Genomic DNA, 19,353 nt, shown 5'->3' with positions numbered 1-19,353 from the left:
ATGGAGGCAAAGTACTAAAAAAAAAACCAAACATTCTTTAATTTTTTCCTATCCAAGGAAATATTTTTAAACAGTTGTCTTATACAAAAATCTACATGCCGCTCAACATTTACACCTTTTGTATGTGGACATAATTGAACAGCGATACGATACAAAAACATTGAACACAAAAAGTCGCGAAATACTTTGTACGAAAAAAAACAGCTGTCATGAAGGACTCAAAATGCCAACAAACATCACATCGATATAAGCTTAGGTGTCTGATAAAAGTGGATTAATTTTTTTTTTTTAAAAACTGGAAAAATGGCTGCATTAAAATACTGAATGACACTAATATGGTAAATTACAAGTTCCGACATTGATTGATGGGGATAACGCACCGTCAGACTGGAGGTAATTCAAAGAGCGTTGTGAGGCGAGTGCTCGTCCGCGGTGGCACATTCCAGACAGCACAGTAAAACATTTGTTTGTTTTTTTTGGGGTTGAGAGACGAGCGAGTGGCATCTTTGTAACCTTTGTCGAAGAGTTTCCTGCTCCTCTGTGACAAAAATCTAAATATGGCAGCTGCTGTTATGGCTTAATTGACCAGTCAAGGAGTTTGGCGGATTGCCCCAAACAAGGAGTCCACATGTGTTGAGTGACAAATGAATTTCAGGGCGTGCGCCACTCCCAGTGATGTGCGACCTTGGAGTAGATCGCCCCCAAGTGCTTCCGATGAAACCGAGTGGGAGTTCCTCTGTGGGACAGTGGCATCTCCACTCATCTTGCGCTACCAAACTTCTGGAACCTCGAAAAGTGTTGTTGATTCGCCACCTGTATAAAGACAATCCAACAAAAAGAATTAATTTTCTAATCAATACAATGTGTGCGCAGGAGGATTCCACAAGGCAACTTTCCATGGATTTTTAGTATTTGTAGTCAGTCTGTGGGGAAACATCCTTCAGCTGCTAAATGCCCTGAATTCATGAATAACACTCCCTAATAGAACTGCAATGAAAGGAAGCCGTGTTTTTAATTGCAACCATTTTTTAAACGTTTATTTGGATGAACGATGTTTTGATGGTGCTGGTTTTCCATCATCCATAAAGTCATGCTACATTAGCTTTAAACAGATGCTTGCTGTGCTGGAGGAATGATAATACAAAGCAGTGGACCACTTTTAATGATGCAACATGGGGACATCTGAAGCCATAAATGGGGTCATAATGAAGTGACCTGTCAGGCAGCGTGCACCCATACTAAAACGCACCTTCAGACTTCTTTTTCTTCTTCTTTGGTCCTTTCTTTGTAGTGCTGGCTTTTTCCCAGGCTAGTGTCCCTTCAGCATTATCTCTTAATTCTGTGCTCTCATGAGTTGCCTCTTCATCCTCATCATCATCATCGTCCTCCTCCTTCTCGTCTAGGACTATAGCTGTCACTGATGAATCTCTGCAGCGCACAAATGCATTAAAACCCACCCACATCGTCACAAACAGGCTGAATAGGTGGTTTCACTTACGCCATCTTTAACCATCCTTCTGAGGTCTTGCTCTCTACAGCCTGTGAACGTGCCTGTTCAGTCATTTCTTAAGAGGAAAAAAAAAAAAGAATGAACAATTCTTTTTGATTTACATGAGAAATGTGAAAGCAGGCCATAAATGTGATGAAATAACTCAAACCAAGAAAGTTCGATCACCATCAATCTTAATTTTCTTGCTGCCTGTGTTATCTGGGTACAAGTCGTGACTCCATCCGTCTGTAGCTGGAGAATTCCCCATCCCTTGTTCTCCTTGAGCAGGACTGATGCTTCGTTTTCTCAAACTCCTGAAACCGTACATAAATTGTTGTTTACCAACAGGTTGTTCCTAAAAAAATAAAAAAAGTGTACACTGGCACAGGCGTACCTGAGATATCCAAAACTGCTGGAGGTAGTGTAGTGAGACTTGACCCATCCGTCCTCTCCCCAGGCTTTGGTCGTCTGAGCACCCTTCTCCTTGTCCTGTTTACTCTGGACGTACTCTGCATACGTCTGGATCCTGTAGCTCTCTGCATAGCGGCTGGTGTTCATCGCTGAGGAAGGTAAGCGTGTTGCGTCAGCAGTTCAACTCAGCCTTTCCACTCAGCTGTGCGACACTCACCAATCTGAACCTGGTCTGTCTGACTGAGGGACACGAACGCAGACGTGTCGTCGATCCATGAAACCTGGATGTTTCCTGGGGAGATTTTTTTCTTAAGTTGACAGAGAAACTCAAAAATGCAGGTGTTAAAAAACAAAACAAATCAACAGTGGCTTGAGATGTTTTACCAAAGGCACTAAACAGCTGGTAGAGGTCACTGGTCTTCCATTCTTTTGGGAAGGTGACGTATAAAACGTTGTCTCGTTTCGGTTGCACTGCGGGAAGAGCACAATGATCAGCTGCTGTGACTGGAAGAACGAGCTGCGAGTCTGTGCAGAAGTGTCCCACTCACGATCAGGTCCTGTGATGTTGAGGTAGGGAATATCAATGATCCTCATCAGGAAAAGCCTCGAGAAAAACGGAAGGGTTTAAAATGTTGCAGCTGTTGTTGAGGGACAGGCAGGAAGAGGAAATCAGAGGGAATCTTACTTGTTGAAAAAAGGCTCGATCAGCTTCGATCTCGCCGAGATGTACGCTTTGGGCGGGGTCAAGAAGGAGCCTGTAGACAAGGAACCCAATTAAAGATCATGTTAAAGTCTCATAAAAGGTGGCGGTGGTCAGAGGAGTTACCGAGATAGTTGGTCATTGAGATGAAACAGAGGCCGGTGATGTAAGCGTCATACCCGGCCTCGTGGAGCTGTTCCTTGGCCGCGTCATAACTGGGGAATCCCTCGGCGGTTTCTTAACAGTAAAAATAACCATCGTTGACATTTGCAGGCTGACAAAGACACCATCAGGTCTGCATTTACTCACCAACTTGCGGAGGCTTGAACGGGCTTTCCTTCAGCTGCTTCTCCAACTCTGCCAGAGAGGTGTTGGAGATCATCTCCTGGAAAAGGAATTGGCACACGTGAAAAGATGGAACTGACATCCATCTGTTAGCTGCAACCCCCCCAAAATCATTTACCTTGAAAGGTTGCGTGGAAGCCATCAACTTTGTGTCCAGAAGTCTGGACACAGAGATTAAAGAATGAAATAAAAAACAAACAAACACATCAAATAAAAAAATAAAAATTGAAACAAGATAGTTTTACCTTGGAAAAACACACATCGTCACCTCTTTAAAATCTTGTAGGTCCTGCAGAAAAAGAAAGTGTTTCTATGTTATTCGTGCTTGTTTTCCATGTGGTAGCAGCATATTTCCAATAATCCTGCTAAACGTGCACCTCTGGCAGAGGACAGTAGAACTGGTAGATGGTGTGCATCACATCCAGCAGCATGTTGTGGCCCACAACAAGTTTCCCCTGCATGTCAGAATAAAAATAAGAGGTAAAATAAAGACAGAACTGAAAAGACAGGAAGACTGTAGCAGAGGAGCGGCGAGGGTGCGGCCAGCTGAACGTACAGACTGGGAAATGGCGTGGATGACCCTGGAGAAGCCCACCGCATCATTCAGCTCCTCCTGTTGAGGGCAGACACACTGTCAAACCAACGGCTACAAACTCTTCAACAAAAAGACATTTGGAGAGTTTTCACCTGCTCTCGCTCCAGCTTCTGCTGTTTCCGTCTCTTCCTCTCTTCCTCGTCGACTCTGCTGACCTGGATAAATCGTTCTTTCTGCATGCACACAACACTTGCATAAATGCCACGCTCTCCAGCACAACAGCAGTATTTGCAGAAATGCGGAGTTTTACTTTTTGTGTTTCGATGGTTTCCACATGTAGGCCCTTTGGAAACCTGGTCCAGGTGAGACAAATCAAGAACTTTAGCTACAAATCCAACACCCTCACCACCAGTATAACTTGTGGACACTCACTTCCAGTTCAGGGTCTGATAGATCAGCTTTCTTTGAAACCTGGTAGCCAACATAATGTGTTTATAGGCACATGACTTACAAATTAACTGTATTAATGGGTTTAAAGAGGAGAGCAGATTACCCAGTACACGGTTCCAAGACCAGAGTCTTCTCAGTGCCGCTGAAAAGAGCCTCCACCTTTTCTCTGAAGAAACCAGGAGATACAACTTACAAACGTACATTGCCACGGTAACCTGCTGTTCTGCATGCTGCTATCCTGCAGGAGAAGAGTCCAGTAATACCTACATGACTTTGTTGATGAACTCCTTATGTTCCTCTGGGACATGGGCAGGGCCTTTGGATGATGACGGCGAGATATAGGATGGAGTCCCCACACCATTAGCTTGTTGATTTCTCCTCTCCTCAGTCTGCTCCCTTAACTGGGCTTCCTCCTCTTGATTAAGATATGGAATTCCTGTTAAGACAAGAAAAAGGTTTTGATATTGGAAACATAATGAAATCAAGAGGGAATCAGATTTGAGGTATCGGGTTTGGAATAAAACACACAAATGATCTTGGACAATTTTTCAGCCCGAGACATTTTCATCAAATTAACTCACCATTACAGAACACCTTGTTGAAATCAAATCCCTGACTAGCCAGGAAATCAATGCTGGAACTCTACAGCAAAAGGAAAACGATAAGATGTCGTCGTGAATGAGCTTTTCAAACTAAATATCTACCCAAAATTCACAGAAGAAAGCAAATGCAGAATTAAAAGCGTCTCTGAACAAGATACTGACTTGACAGATGAACTTTTTGTCAGGTGAGGTCCTGTTGAACGGCTTGGGGAATACGTAAAAATTAAAAGGCTTTATAATATACCTGCAGTGGCGAGAAAGCAGAAAAAAAACCATCTGGAATTAATGGGTTGAATCAGCAAATATACATCCATCTTACTTATCCCTCATTTTAATTTGAGAGTTTATTTGTCCGAGAGACAAAGCAGCAACATCAGTGTTTCATCTTCTGTAGATAATAACTATGCACATTAGAATGAAAGGGTTCATGCATAAAAGACAATGTTAATGATGAAGTGACAACACTGAGCTGTATTGCAATTGTCCAGAATAATATCAGCATCAGTTCTGACTCACTTTGACTTTGTCTGATCGTACTTGAACGTGCATAATCCAAACTGGAAGAGCAGGAAGTCCATAGAGTGCTAGTGGGAAAAATTAAACCATTAAAATCAACAAGAAAGCATCCAATGACCACAGTGAGAAACTAGATGAACAAACCTTTTTAAGCTTTGTGTATCGCTCCTCTGGCGTGTCCAGTCCATTGGTGAGAGCGCTGACATTGGGACCATCACTTATCCCTAGACACACACACACACACAGACACAGACACACACACACACACACACACACACACACACACACACACACACACACGTTTGTGATAAACTGGAAGTGATGCATTGTTCAGGCAAAAGCCCCAACAATTTGATATTAACAATTCACGCTATAGTACATTAAAAGAATAGATTTGCTTGACCTGGTAAATATAATAAATAATATTTGACTGCAGTAGTTAGGGAGGTGCAATGTTCTTTAAAATATTAAACTCCATTTAAATAAATAAAATTCTTGCACAGTTACCTGAAAATTCTCCATCGATGGCAAGAAAATCTGCTTCTTCAATTGCACTGTATACAGTGTTTAAACACTCTTTAAAATCTGAAAAACACCAAGCAAAAAAAGAACATTCATTAAAGACTATGCTCACCACAAGACGATCCAATAGCTTAGCAACATGCTAGCTAGCATGGCAAACCTCGAGGAAAAGCGTTCTTCACATACGAAACCATTTTATCCCAGCAAGAATCTGTTTCTTACGTCCACGCTGCACAGAATGGAGCAACGATACCCAATGAGCAAAACCTGGCAGGGTACTTACTTCGGCGTGTCAGCTCCATCCCTGCACAAAAGACTGCACCCGGTTGACAGCTAACACTAGTTAGCCACAGCCAAGTGGCTTTTAACCGTTTTACAAACACTTCCGGGGTCGCTGCGCACGAGAACCGATTTAAGGGTTTATTGGTTTTTTTTTGTTGTTTTTTTAAAAACCCTTTCGGATTGTATATTTGTATATTCACCGCAGGAATAATCAAAGATTATTGGACTTTACATTTGTCTGATGTCATTTGTTAAACTTATCTATCTATCTATCTATCTATCTATCTATCTATCTATCTATCTATCTATCTATCTATCTATCTATCTATCCATCTATCTATCTATCTATCTATCTATCTATCTATCTATCTATCTAACTTGAGAATGGAGGGTACAGGATGAAAACACCTGAAAGTAGTCACATAACTGGGAATTCATGCTGGCAACATAACTGCCAAAGAGAGACAATTTAATTACCCACAGATGAAAAATAAAAAGTCTTCTTGAAAAAATGACAGGTACCGTACATCATGGATAAAGTACTGACAAAGATGATATTTCAAAGGCAGGCAGCTACCCCCCCCCCCCCCCCCACCCACACACACACACACACAAGACGAGTCTTTTAATGTTCCTCGATTTACAAAATCACGGTTGGTTATATGTCAAGAATAAAATAAATATATACTGGAAATATAATAGTATGTAGTTACATACAAAAAATAGATGTGATTTGATGATTGCATCGCCTAATATGACAGAAAGAGGGTTAGTCAGAAATAATCCACGATGGCATTTTACAGTGACCACACGGGGGCGCTACACTCCACAAATTGAGGCCAGTCCCTCCCCTCTTCCTCCTCACACGCTAACCTGCACATCGATGCTTGAACCCTCTCTAAAAGCCGTCTCTTTCATTTTATAACAATAAAGAAAATCTTTTCCAGGGAGTGGGAACACAGCGGGAGAGGGGCAGGCCTGAAAGACCAGAAAGTGAGCCTAAAAATGAAGCACAGCCATGGAAGAAGTGAATGGGAGGGGGAAGCAGGGGCAGAGGGAATGAGGATTGGTGCTGAAGCTGAGGGAAGAAGCAGGGTGAGTAGAGGCTGTTGGCATCAGATTCACATGAGACATGAGACATTTCCAGATTCAACCCTTCCACAGGAAAGTGAGGAGAGATTGAGGAACAAATGATTGTCGTGGTGAGATGCAGGTCAAGCAGGGATGAGACGCGGGAGATTTGTATTTCAGCAGGAAATAATGGTACTGCATCACATCAAGGCTGTTGCATGAATACCGGTATCAATGCCATTCCAGCTCCTCAGACTGGCTTTTTGGACCTGGATCGCAACACGAAGACCATGCAAAAAACAGATCCTGAGAGAGAGAGACAGACAGAGACAGAGACCTTTGCAGCCACATGAACTGGGAGCCTGTCAAAATTTGGCTTTTAAATCTGTCTAAATTTCCTACTTACTGTGAAGAGCTTTAAACTAGCTGAAACACTTGAGCTTTAGCTGTTTGTCAAACATTTTTTATGATTTGTCACATTCTATTGGGTACACACACGCGCGCACGCAAGCACGCACACACACACACACACACACACACACACACACACACACACACACACACACACACAGATGGAGGGGAGCTTGCATTTTTGTACTGGCTCAGGCAATCGTGTTATTGCTGTTCTAATCATGCATGAGATTAGGCGCAAGCAAAAACCTGCTGTTGTCGCGTCCTGTTGCATTTCAGTTCACACACTTGTACGTACAATAAGCCGCCCACCCTGTTTTAATTGGTCCTCTGCAGAACAGAATCAGATTTGCATTCTGGATGGAGCCGTCTATCGGCCCTTAATTGTAGGTTGGAGAAGGGGAGAGGAACAGAGTCAGCTGTGAAAGGGATAAAAGTTTCCCAGAGTTGTGGAAGTGTAACAGATAAGTGGGAACAAAGAATAAATTGATGGCAATTTAGAGAGAGGAGCTTTGCTGGCTGCCTCTCAGTGGTCTGGCTCTTTGTTTGGAAAGGAATTTTGAGGGTGGATGAGGGGTTTGACTGAGATGAAAGGGAGAGCTGCGGCTAATCTCTGCGGTGGAGACGGAGGTGGAAGGCTGACTGTCCAAAGACTCAGAGGTTCAACCAACTCTTTCACAGAAATGTACAGAACAGGACTAATTTCTCGCATCGGACACCCCAAACGTGGTTGAGAGGAGGTGCACTGTCAGGATCCAGCCAGGGAAAGTCTTCAAAGCACATTAAGTCCTTCATCAGCATGAACGACCGTGCCGAATCTATAATATTGAGATCGAAACACAAAGACATCAAATACACAAGGAAAGGGGGCGGAGCCAATTAGACAGGTGGAGGACACAGAGGTAATCAGGTTTAGCTGAGACGGGATGAGTGCAAAAGGACAAAGACGGCGATGGAAACAAGGCAAAACTAATAACAGGAGCAGAAGTAAAAATAAACAACACAACAAAGAATCATTCTAACATGCTAAACAGTGTAACAGCTCCCATGTTGCCATATCAGAGCAATTTCCTTTAGTGATGTTGTGATTAACCCTGAAAGTGAACATTAAAAATTCTGATTCTATTCCAGGTCCACAAGAGCTGATGGAAATTATCGTTTTATGTCACCTTTAACCCTTATTATCAAAAGCCAAAGTGGAAGGTCGTGGTGTCACAAGGTCGGGGATCAAATTTAGAGCAGGCTGGAAAATGAACAAAATCTCCACGCTGCTCGGCGGCATCTGTCAGGCAGTGGGGTTTTTGATGCACCAGCACACTTATGGAATATCTATCCAGGTTTTTCCTGCAGAGCTCAAATCTTACTGCAGCTTTCTGGCTCATTTCCTGGATCTCCACCAGTTGTTGAAGTTAAAGAGAAGCGTTACGCGGTCGCATACATATTCATACGTTATACTGTACTGTATATTCGGACTGGACCCAAAGGGGAAGCTGACACACTTTATATGCAGGAAATATTGTCTGAATTCAGGCAGTGAAGCCATTTGTCTGCATTGTCGGCTAAATGGAGCAGCGAGCTGAGGCTGGTGTTCCAGCGATGTTGATGCCTGCAGCTGCTGTGAGAAACAGTAATCAAAACAGATGCTTATTAATTTACATTTAACCGTTTACAGTTGCCCCTAACCCACGGCTGCAGGAAAATATAAGTCAAGATCAAAAATGCAAAGAAACTTCGAACAACTAACCCAAGATTTATCGAATTGGGGATTTTATAGTTGGTAGCGGCCAGCAAGATCAACCACCAGGGACTGGTGTTAGCATTGGCTACTATAGCCACAGTGCCTAACACCATTGGTTTCAAGATGAAGCCCCACAAAACACTCACAGCAGACAGACTAAATCCACTCCAAATGGTATCATTCATATTTTAGGTAGTTGCGAGTGTAGACAAATGTTTCCAGGAAAGGTTGAGAGTTGGTCTGGTGCAGACGAGCTGCAGAGGTGATCCCAGATGATCTGAGGTGGTTTCCTGCTTCAGGATTATCGCTGGCCTTTTATCTCCCGATACCTTTCTTGAGTTTCTATCATTTTTTTTTAACCATATGCACTAAATTCAGGGACACGATGATAATCTCACTTTGTGATGGCATTCACACCCACAGCAATTTTCAGAATCGCTTCCAATTTCCAAGGCCCACGACTCTACTAGTAGAGATACATTAACATGAAGTGATGTAAAAATGGTGTTACAGCCATTTATTTCACATTCTCCTATTCTTATCCTTTCCTCATCTCCGTTTGACAGCTGCAGGTAACAACCGGAGTGTCCGACAGGCAGAGAGATGGATGGATAAGTGGATTTACTTTGCTCTGTTAAGATTGAACACTTTTGGGTGCAGAACATTAAACCTGGTCTATTAAAAACACAGTAATCTTTCATCATTTCAAAACTTGAAATGTGCTTTGTTTGACAAGAAAATAGTCGCAATTAAATCCACCTGCAGATTCATTTTTTATCCAATTACAGTTTTCTTCAGGAAAAAAAACAAAGTCAAAATTTAATCAAGGGACAAAACTGGCTCAGTCACTGTTGGATCTTGAGATTTGGATGAGATGTCAAATAAAATCCGGGCACATAAATATGGTGTTGTTGATACTCAGCTTCACTGGAAAAGACATGCATTAATGACATTTTTAATGCTAAAGTTATTAAAATTCGATATAAGCAAGTGAGGTGGACCTTGCAGCAGGAAGCAGACTCTCAAAAACAGGCTTTCTTTATCATTTCCATATCAGATTTATTGCTTTTATAGCTTTACTCATTTTGCATTCAGATGCAGCCGGAACAGGAAAAGATAAGTGCTTCAAATTTGGCATTTTGCAGTTTGAAGCAGGTGATCTGAAGACTAGAAATATGATATTTAACAGACTGGCTGGAAGTTCTGATATTAACTGAATAATCAATGTTTCACAGGCACAGAAGGAAGCTCCAGGAGTCACAACTGGAATTCCTTTGTTCACCTGCAATATGTCAGTTTATTAGAAGCTCAAGGAGAAAGCGGCTGAATGAGAAGACTAAGCTCACAGGCTTTTATTCTAGCCCTGCTTCTATCTGGCACCTAAATGCTGTTTGGCCGGTCAGAAATTAGTGACTGCTAATGAACCACCAGTAAGCTTGGAAGAATCTCACCATCTGGGATCTCAGACAGACCGGGGAAAACTGGCCGCCTTCGCCGCCTTCACCACCGGCCGCTCCGACAGTCTGCTCGTCTTCCCTGTAACTTTGATGTGTCCTTTCTTAGCTTCTGTATCAGATCTGATTCATGCGCTGTAAATGGCCCGTGCGTTGCCCGGCAGCCACTGCGTGTGATGTAAAATGCCAATAAAAGTTCATGAGTCACTGTTTGACAAAGGCATCCACATGTCTGCGGCGCCTTTCAATAATGAGGCGTCGCTGCATAAAATGTGACCTTTTCGGATTAAGTTAATTGGAAGCAGCTGCTAATGTGCCGCCACTTAACTGGGAATATTGTAATTGGTTATTGGCATTTGAGTGTTGCCGCTTTGTCCATTATATGTTTTGCGGAGGAGGATGGGAGCCACTTACAGTAATCAAAGTGGGTGGGTTTGTGTGTCACAGAGCAGATTTACCTGGATGGAGACAGCAGGGAACTTGTTTGGTGGAGTTGGTGCGAAGGTGTGTTTATACCATGTAGCTCATCTTCAGCCGGTGTGTGGGCTCAACACCAGTGACGCAGATGTGAAAACGCTGCATTATTTATACAGCGGCCGTTGTTGCAGCAGCGGTGAGTATAGGTGTGCATGTGTGTGTGTCTGCAAGGGGACAGGTGCCTTTTGGTGCCATTGTACATGTAATCGTCGGCATAACTGAAATACATATTGAGACATGAAATTGGATGATTCTCTGGATGAATTTCAGGCTTAGCTCTAATCTTTTTCCATTAACTGTAGCCAGAGTGGGTCCAGACTGTAGAATGGCCGCTCTAGCCGATAGGTTTGAAGGGAAATGCAAGGAAATAACGCGCTGGGGTCTGAAACGAAAAAGGAACCATCGAAAAGCTTGTTGCAGCTACGGTGCTGCAAATATCCACTGTAGCGGTGGAGAAAAAGCCCAAAGCAACGAGTGTCTGTCATCGCAGAGGTGATAAAAGGCTCTGAATTTAGGATTAAATAATTATGAGTACCAGATCACAGTGTCCCCATCAATTTGTCCAACACTGTGAAATGCATTGAATTAATACATTTCTCAGGTCTTATTTCATCCACTGTAGACAGTTCTTGACTTCTTTTCTTCTCCCCTGTTTCTCATATCTCTCTCACTCTCTCTCTGTTATAACTTGGTTGTCTTTTTCACTTTTCTTTTAACTCTTTGATCTACTGGGGGCCCTAAAGCAAACACTTTCTCAGTCAGTAGATCTCTGTTGTTCGGATCAGAGTGAAGACCTCTGTAGGCTTTAGCCTTGTGGGTGTATATGAAGATGACACCTCCGTGTGCAGTCTCCCAGGCTCTAATTGGTGTATTCCTACTGCTTCTGGGGAAATGAAAAGGTCAAGAGAACAACAGGCGCCGTCACGAATCTCTCCTGTCATTTGTTTTTCGGGTGTATTTTCGGAATGATCAGTCTGATATCATCTCCAGGAGGAACATCAAGGTCACGGTGACAGCCGCACAGATTAACCAGAGTCACAGGAGACCGCCCGCAGGACTGGAGACATCGCAGAGCATCTGCATCATGTCGTTGACATAGAGAAGAGAGAGATATCAGGGCAGGCGAAGATGCCACATATGAAACCAGAGAATCTACAGAAACGTCTGAAAACTTCCAAATGGTTTGGTGTGAAATCATGACGGCAGGAAAAGTGCTGATCACCATGAAATTTGCTGATGATGAACCACAGAATGTGGTCGTTGCTTAAAGGGCTGACGCGGTAACTCTGTAGGAGTCCTGCTGTGTTCACAGAGTCGACACAGCACGACGGTCACTGAGATGGAGTCATCTTTTCCCTGTTGGGCTGCGGTTAATTCCCATTTATGAAACACCTTCTTTCGTAATGATGCCTTCATCTAACAGGACCTTGAAGAACGACTGCAGTTAAGCTGCAGAGACAAAACCAACAGTTCCCATACATGAAGCAACACGACAGCGATGTCATCAATAGATTTACTGTGGTCTTGTGACATTTGGCTCCACCTACAGGTCGATTACTCTTTGGGTGCTGCAGCTGCTCCACAACGCTCTGCAGAACATTCAGGGCCTCCAGCTGTTACTCGTCATCATCCAGGATCTTTTTCAGGACTTCTTTCCCCTGATCAAGCACTCTCTATCTACCAAGTAAACACCATCTGAAAGCACCAACATGCTTCTTAACACCACTGGAAAGGAGTAATTTTACTCAAGTGTCTGTGTAGATTCTCAGTCATCCAGCTCATCATTATCCAAGGTAGTTTATCTCTGTCAACTGGACTGTGTTTCTTCTCTTTGAAGATGTTTCACCTTCTATCCAGAAGGCTTCTTCAGTTCTGAACTCGCTGGGGCCCGAGCTTGAAAATATAGCCCCTGTGGACCATTGGCATGCTAATGATGTGAGTGGTCACCTGAGAGTCGTTGGCAGGGTCGTTCACCTAGTTTCGGTTGAGGTGTCTCCCCTTTGTCTGCTGGCTGAGTCACCAGGTCTCCTGGAATGGTGTGGTGTGGAATGGTTTACTCAAGTGCATTTACAATTAATTAGATGGTTTTCAGTCATTTACCCTAATCAGTTTGGCCCAATGTTGTTCTCAGAACACTGGCCAACTCTGTCAATCTCGTCCAGTTCTCACTGGTGTGTCCCTCCTGCTGGAGTCTCCTCGTTTCCTCTGTCACTTCCCCCAACTCTCTGCTGAGACACCAGTAGTCACTGTCGAGCTGGGCTTGGCATTTCCGGCCACTTGTGTTGTCCCAGTCAAATCTACCGCCACGCCTGGGGGAAACACTCCTGTAGCGCCTGTAGTTGTGAGGATTGGGGCGCCCCCTCCTGGTGGGCTTCCTGGGGGATTTTTTAATGTGGTCAAACTGCTCCATGTGGTGTATGACACTTTTGCACCAGGCCTGAAATTTGGAAGCAAGGTCGGAAACGTAAGACCAAACCCCGCTGGGACCAGCACGAGTTGCGAGTTGTTGAGGTCGCCAGTTATTCTGTGGATGAGAAAACACCTGTGTATAATTACATTCTGAGCCGATCCATATTGACGTTATTCTGCCATCGGAAATAACATTCACCCTTCTCAGATCCAACACATCTTGTAACATCAAGCATGTCCTGGTTGATGCCTTTCTCTCCTGGACAATATGGCTGATGTGGTCAAAATATCGATCCATCTGAGGCTACAGTGGAAAGAACAAAACCTCAAATTTTTATGAATCAAGGTATTTTCCATTGAGCAACCCCCACCCCACCCCCTCTGTGTGACCTTGGTATCCCCTGTGTCCAGATCTTTGCCAAACGTTTGCAGCAACTTGCACAGGCGGTCTAAACTCTCTTTGTGTTGGTCTTTTGTGTTGGTGCCACAACAACAGCCTGCAGCTCAACACCTCCAAAACTAAAGAACTGGTCATTGACTTTGGGAGGGACCGACCGAGACCTAGACCAGTTCAGATAGGAACGGAGGAGGTGGAGGGCGTGCAGACCTACAAATATCTTGGGCTGTGGCTGGACAATAGGCTGGACTGGACAAGCAACACGAGGCAGCTGTACAAGAAGACCCAGAGCAGGATGTACTTCCTGAGGAGACTCAGATCCTTCAACATCTGCAGGAAACTCCTCTGGATGTTCTACCAGTCTGTGGCCGCCAGCGTCCTGTCCTACGCTGTGGTGTGCTGGGGGGGTGGGGGGGGGGTGTGTGTGACAAAAGCGGACCTCTCCAGGCTGGAGAAGCTGATCAGGCGGGCAGCTCGGTGGTGGGGATGAAGCTGAAACCTCTGGCGACAGTGGCAGAGAGGAGAACTATTGACAAACTGCGGAGCATCATGGACAGTGTCCGCCACCCTCTGCACACTGTCATCCACAGCCAGAGAAGCCTGATCAGCCAGAGGCTGCGCCTCCCCAAGTTCAGGACAAACAGACTGGGGAACTCATTCATCCCCCGAGCCATCAGACTGTTCAACTCCTCACTGGGGGGAGGAGGGCCAACAGAAGGACTGGAACAACACTGCAATAACATAATACTGGCACATCCATTCATTCAGTTCATTCATTCATCCATCTATTCATTTATTTACATTTTTATAGTTTTATATTTTATATTTTATATTCTATTTTTAATTTATTCTATTTTATTTCTTATTTTATTCTATTTTTATTATCTTTAATAGGTTTAATGGTGTGTAATGGTGGTGGGTAATTTTGTACAGTGCTGTACGTTTCTTTGGAGAGGCTAATTTCCCTGATGGACACCCCCTAAAGGGATCAATAAAGTACTCAATCAATCAATCAATCAATCAATCTATTTGGAGGCTGACCACACAGTTGGCCTCCTCCACCATCTGCAGGTTAAAGAGCTCGCCGATCAACGTCACGTTTCTCAGTGATGGACGGCGAGCCTGGAAATGTGCTTCCTCCTGTAAGGATGGGGGAATAGTCAGGTTATGTGCTACGGGGTTACTTGTTCTCAGCTAGTCTGAAATATAGTTCTGGAATAAGCGACACACATTTTGCACAGCTTCTTTGTTCTGGATGTTGTCAAACTCTTTTTGGCAGCGACGGAGGAGAAGTTTGTGGAAGTTCATCTTCTCAGAGACCACATTCAACTGGAGAAGAAGACTTGGACAAACAAAAGAATGATTGAGCCTCAGGGTAGGCCTGATCCCTAATGTGATGATCAGATCATAAAAACTGGCCGATGAGCTGCTTACAGTCATTAGGTAGTGGCACATGTCGGCAGAGGCAGGACAGTAGCTCCGCGGTAACACAAGCTCGATGATGCTCCTGAATCTCAGTTCTGTGTTGATCTCAAGCTCCGACAAGTATTTCATCAGGTCGCTGAAGTTTTGGGGGGTCAGTTTGTCGAGGATGCCTTGGACTTGCTTCAGAACATCCTGAGTCTTCACCTCCTCCTCTGCTGCCTCACCTCTGCACTCAGACACTGTCAAGCTCCACAGTTGGACTCAGTGAAAGGTCCCTGCTGAGATTCCAAACGGCCAAGGCTTAGATGCTGTCATTTACCTTTAAAATGAACTTTATCTAATAGAATTAATACTCCCAAATGGGGAGAGCGGTCAGCTTTTCCTGGTGGTAAAACTACTGTAAACAAAGAAAAAAATGCAAAATTGTCTATTGCAGAAAATAACAGTTATATAAGAACTGAACGAGCGCATCGTCAGTGCTTACCAAACAAGATGGTAAGATGCCGTTCAGCATCACATCTGAATTCAACCATGTTGTTCTCCGCTGTTATACAACGGAACAGATGTAAAGTGCATGTATTTCAAGCGAAGGCGTACGGTTTAACGTACATTCAGCTGAATTAGAATGAGCGCTGGTGTGGGGGCACAAACCCCCTTTCATTCCTCGATTGTGTGTGTGTGTGTGTGGGGGGGGGCTTTCATCCTTTCATAAGAATGTATAAGAATGCGTGTATAGCAATTAAAACATTTATGAGCCTATACAAATGGTCATTTTTGGCTTTCCCACCTATTAACTAACCAATAGTATAAATGTTTCCTCTTCTAAAAATGTGTGTTAATAAAATATCCATAAAGGAGCAAGTAGAAAAATTTACTTTTAGGATAATAAGACTGTTGCTAATCTACCTATATTCTCAGACATAATTTGTGCCGGATCATCTGGAAGAATTCCCCCGTAGAAGCCATTATTTTTAATTCAGATGTTATTAAAGAATGATCCGACGGGAGCAGGTTCCGAGGGAACACCGACATATGTTCAGCTTCAGTTCTGGATGTCAGAACAAGATGGAAGCTGTGATTAAAGCAGGGAGCTGGCTTGAAAAATCAATTAAGCCTGGATTTGTCAGCCTCCATATTTACATCAATGCAATTATTTTAGCTGCACTGAGCACCGGATCAGAAAATGACATTTTTTCCCCCTTAACCTAAAGCTTATAATGATCGCTACCTGATGATATTGCTACCTGATGATGACCTCACTAGATGATGACTATGTGATGATGGCATCATTACATAATAAATACGTCGCTACCTGATGATGATGTCACTACATAATGATTACATCACTACCTGATTATTACATCACTACATGAAGATGACATCACTACATGATAAATACATTGCTACCTGATGATGACATCACTAGATGACGACTATGTCGCTACATGATGATGGCATCATTACATAATAAATACGTCGCTACCTGATGATGATGTCACTACATAATGATTACATCGCTACCTGATTATTACATCACTACCTGATGATGCCATCGCTACCTGATGATTACATCACTACCTGATGATGCCATCGCTGCCTGATGATGACACCACTACACAATGATGACATTGCTACATGGTGATGACACTGCATAATGGATGCAGACGCCACTGGATGATGATGGAGGATGACGCCACTATATTATGACAACACTAGGACTTCACTACATGGTTACCATGCACTTCTGTATTGTATGTGTACATGATACTACTTCTTACTCCATTTGAGACTGATCCAGGGGCCCAGGGTCACAGGGGAATGGGGGCATGAGAAGGTGAGGGCATAGAAGCACAGGGACCTATTTAATGCTTCTTGCACCTTTATATTATGTTTGAATTTTTCATGTATTTCATTTTTGAGTAGGATTTAAAGTACCCCCACCCCCCAATTGGCAACCTTTGACTGTATTTTGCTTATGCACAATAGAGCTGGCCCTGATCTCACGACAGACCTCACAAACAGCTGTAAGGACTTATGTGTTGCCGCAGCAATGTTGATATTATTTCTTAAAACATGTCAGTACGCACCCCGTTACAAGCAAAAGTTATATCATTATAAAAAAAACATGTTGGTGAAAAATGACATTCAGACAAAATCCCCTGTCATATGTCTCATTCAGGTGGAGCTCACAGCTACAGATAAATAAATAAACAGGAAAAACAGACAGGAGGACAAATGAATCAATCCAGAATGTTCCCACTTTAGTTTCTATCATTTTTTTACAGCTGAGATAATAAAAGTCTCTTTTCCTCCCTCCATGAAAATAGGATCCTCTCTCCATCTGCCTGAGTGTGGCTGATGACAACCGAGAACAAGATGAGAGAGGAGAGAATATAATAAATCTGTCATAGAAAAACACGCACAATACGCTGGCATTGCTAACTTTGTGAGGACACTTGTAATTTCTCAGCCCCAAGCCTCAGTGTCAGAACTCAATAGCACAGATGTAAATGTGGGCCCAAGTCTAAGCATTCCAATTGCTTACACACACACACACACACACACACACACACACACACACACACATAAATGAAAAGTCAGTTGTTTTATGTCATCCTGTCACAATAGAACACTGGTTCATACGCGTGAAAGTGTCCGTTTTAATTATCAGTGTGCAAATGTGACGATCACTAGTGTGAAGGGTCTGTTGCACGTCATTAAAGAGACGGAGCGACTGCTTCAAAATGACACCCAGCAGCCTTGACACGCAGGTCCTGAGAGTGAACAGGAAATGAGATTGTGTTTTACCAGCATGTCACTCAGTGGAAACATATATTACACACACACGCACGCACACACACACACACACGCACACACTTGTGCTCATTAAGGGTTCTGTCAGAAAGTTAATGTGATTTACGTTGCTGAATTTGCGATCTCATTCTGGTAAAGGCAAAATTACCTTGGACACCAATGTGTTTGTGTGTGTGTGTGTGTGTGTGTGTGTTGTGTGTGTGTGTGGGATTGTATCTTTTTAGAGAACTGCACTTACTGTAAACGTCGGCAGGGCAACGCAGCTCTGGAACATATGCTCTATGCTTCTCAGTCCCCTCACACAGATTTATGAAGGAATGCTGGCAGCTCATTAGTTAAAACACTGTCAGAGCGAGCGAGTGGGCGAGTCAAAGCCCACCAGATGTTTTGTGTGCAAGGAAGTTAATTCATTTAGAAATGACTCAAACTCAAAGACCAGATGAAGAAGAACCAAATGATGATGAAAGTGATGAAGAAATGGGAGAGCAGTAAAGCCAGTTGGTTTATGGCACATAAATTCCCATCTATGATGCCTCCCCCCATGTCACATGACCATTAGCACAGCAACCGCTAAACACCAGGGTGACAAAAAGAGTCTCCAACAGCTGGACAGAGTTCAGGTTCAGTATTCCTTGGATTGAGGGGTGTGACGCCTAAATCACAAGTCTGTTAGATGAGAGATCATCAACAACACGTATGGCTCTGACAATTAGTTTCTATCTTTCAAGGGTTTAACTTTGTAATCAGATTAATAATTTCAATTAAAGGAGAAACATTTATGATGATGACTAATGTAAAATGACAAAAATACAAGTTATAGTCCAACATAAAGCAATGGTTCCTTTTTATTGCCAAGATCTATGCTCTAATAAAGCTCACACTCTAAATTTTGCCTCTGAATTTTCCGATCGACATAATTTACAACAGGATTATTTTCTGCCTGGTGCTGAGTTTCTGCACATTATATGGTGATGTATATCGGAAAATCACACAAATGTCTCATATTTTACATTAAAAACGTTTTTCTTTTCTCTGAATAGACTAAACTGCTGCAGGACATATGCTTTAGGTAAAAGCTTGGCGGATGAGGACAGACGTACAGCTGCGCAATTAATCAATGCAAAAATGCAAATCTTGGATACCATATGCAGACGGCACTGCGGTGTTGGTGGAAAAATATCGGGGGGGGGATTTCTGTCTGAATCAGTCTACGATACAACACGACTCTTCCCTCTTGGAGTGTTTTTCTGCTCCTTGCTGATGCTGTGTTCTGCATTTCTGAGAGGCATCTGTATCTATATGCTT

General features: G+C 43.2%; 1 protein-coding gene and 1 long non-coding RNA gene across 2 annotated transcripts; one reads left to right on the top strand and one right to left on the bottom strand.

Moving 5' to 3' along the window:
- Window positions 1-12: 12 nt before the first annotated feature.
- On the bottom strand, window positions 13-5,960 carry parn (poly(A)-specific ribonuclease (deadenylation nuclease)). Its single transcript, XM_057034790.1, has 26 exons — window positions 5,854-5,960; window positions 5,556-5,633; window positions 5,193-5,272; window positions 5,049-5,116; window positions 4,695-4,776; window positions 4,512-4,572; window positions 4,198-4,366; window positions 4,034-4,096; window positions 3,913-3,951; window positions 3,791-3,833; window positions 3,633-3,713; window positions 3,502-3,558; window positions 3,323-3,400; window positions 3,191-3,234; window positions 3,064-3,106; window positions 2,910-2,985; window positions 2,727-2,837; window positions 2,586-2,655; window positions 2,449-2,504; window positions 2,285-2,371; window positions 2,118-2,192; window positions 1,884-2,049; window positions 1,676-1,803; window positions 1,499-1,565; window positions 1,250-1,428; window positions 13-813 (listed from the first exon to the last, which is right to left on the bottom strand). The coding sequence occupies exons 1-26, from the start codon at window positions 5,870-5,872 to the stop codon at window positions 770-772; spliced, it is 2,064 nt and encodes a 687-aa protein (XP_056890770.1). The 5' UTR covers window positions 5,873-5,960; the 3' UTR covers window positions 13-769.
- A 611-nt stretch (window positions 5,961-6,571) lies between these two features.
- LOC130526930 (uncharacterized) lies at window positions 6,572-10,749 on the top strand. The gene is made up of 3 exons (XR_008950895.1): window positions 6,572-6,947; window positions 10,168-10,227; window positions 10,308-10,749. It is a non-coding gene; the product is annotated as an uncharacterized LOC130526930 (long non-coding RNA).
- Window positions 10,750-19,353: the final 8,604 nt, after the last annotated feature.

This window comes from Takifugu flavidus, chromosome 6, assembly GCF_003711565.1.
Source record: "Takifugu flavidus isolate HTHZ2018 chromosome 6, ASM371156v2, whole genome shotgun sequence".
NCBI lineage: Eukaryota > Metazoa > Chordata > Actinopteri > Tetraodontiformes > Tetraodontidae > Takifugu > Takifugu flavidus.
This window is presented reverse-complemented; position numbering and strand designations above follow the sequence as displayed.

Coding starts and splice junctions, on each gene's coding strand:
- parn (XM_057034790.1), bottom strand. Junction 4,777..5,048: donor TACGATCAGACAAAGTCAAA/GTGAGTCAGAAC, acceptor TCGCCACTGCAG/GTATATTATAAAGCCTTTTA. Junction 3,401..3,501: donor TCCACGCCATTTCCCAGTCT/GTACGTTCAGCT, acceptor TCTGACATGCAG/GGGAAACTTGTTGTGGGCCA.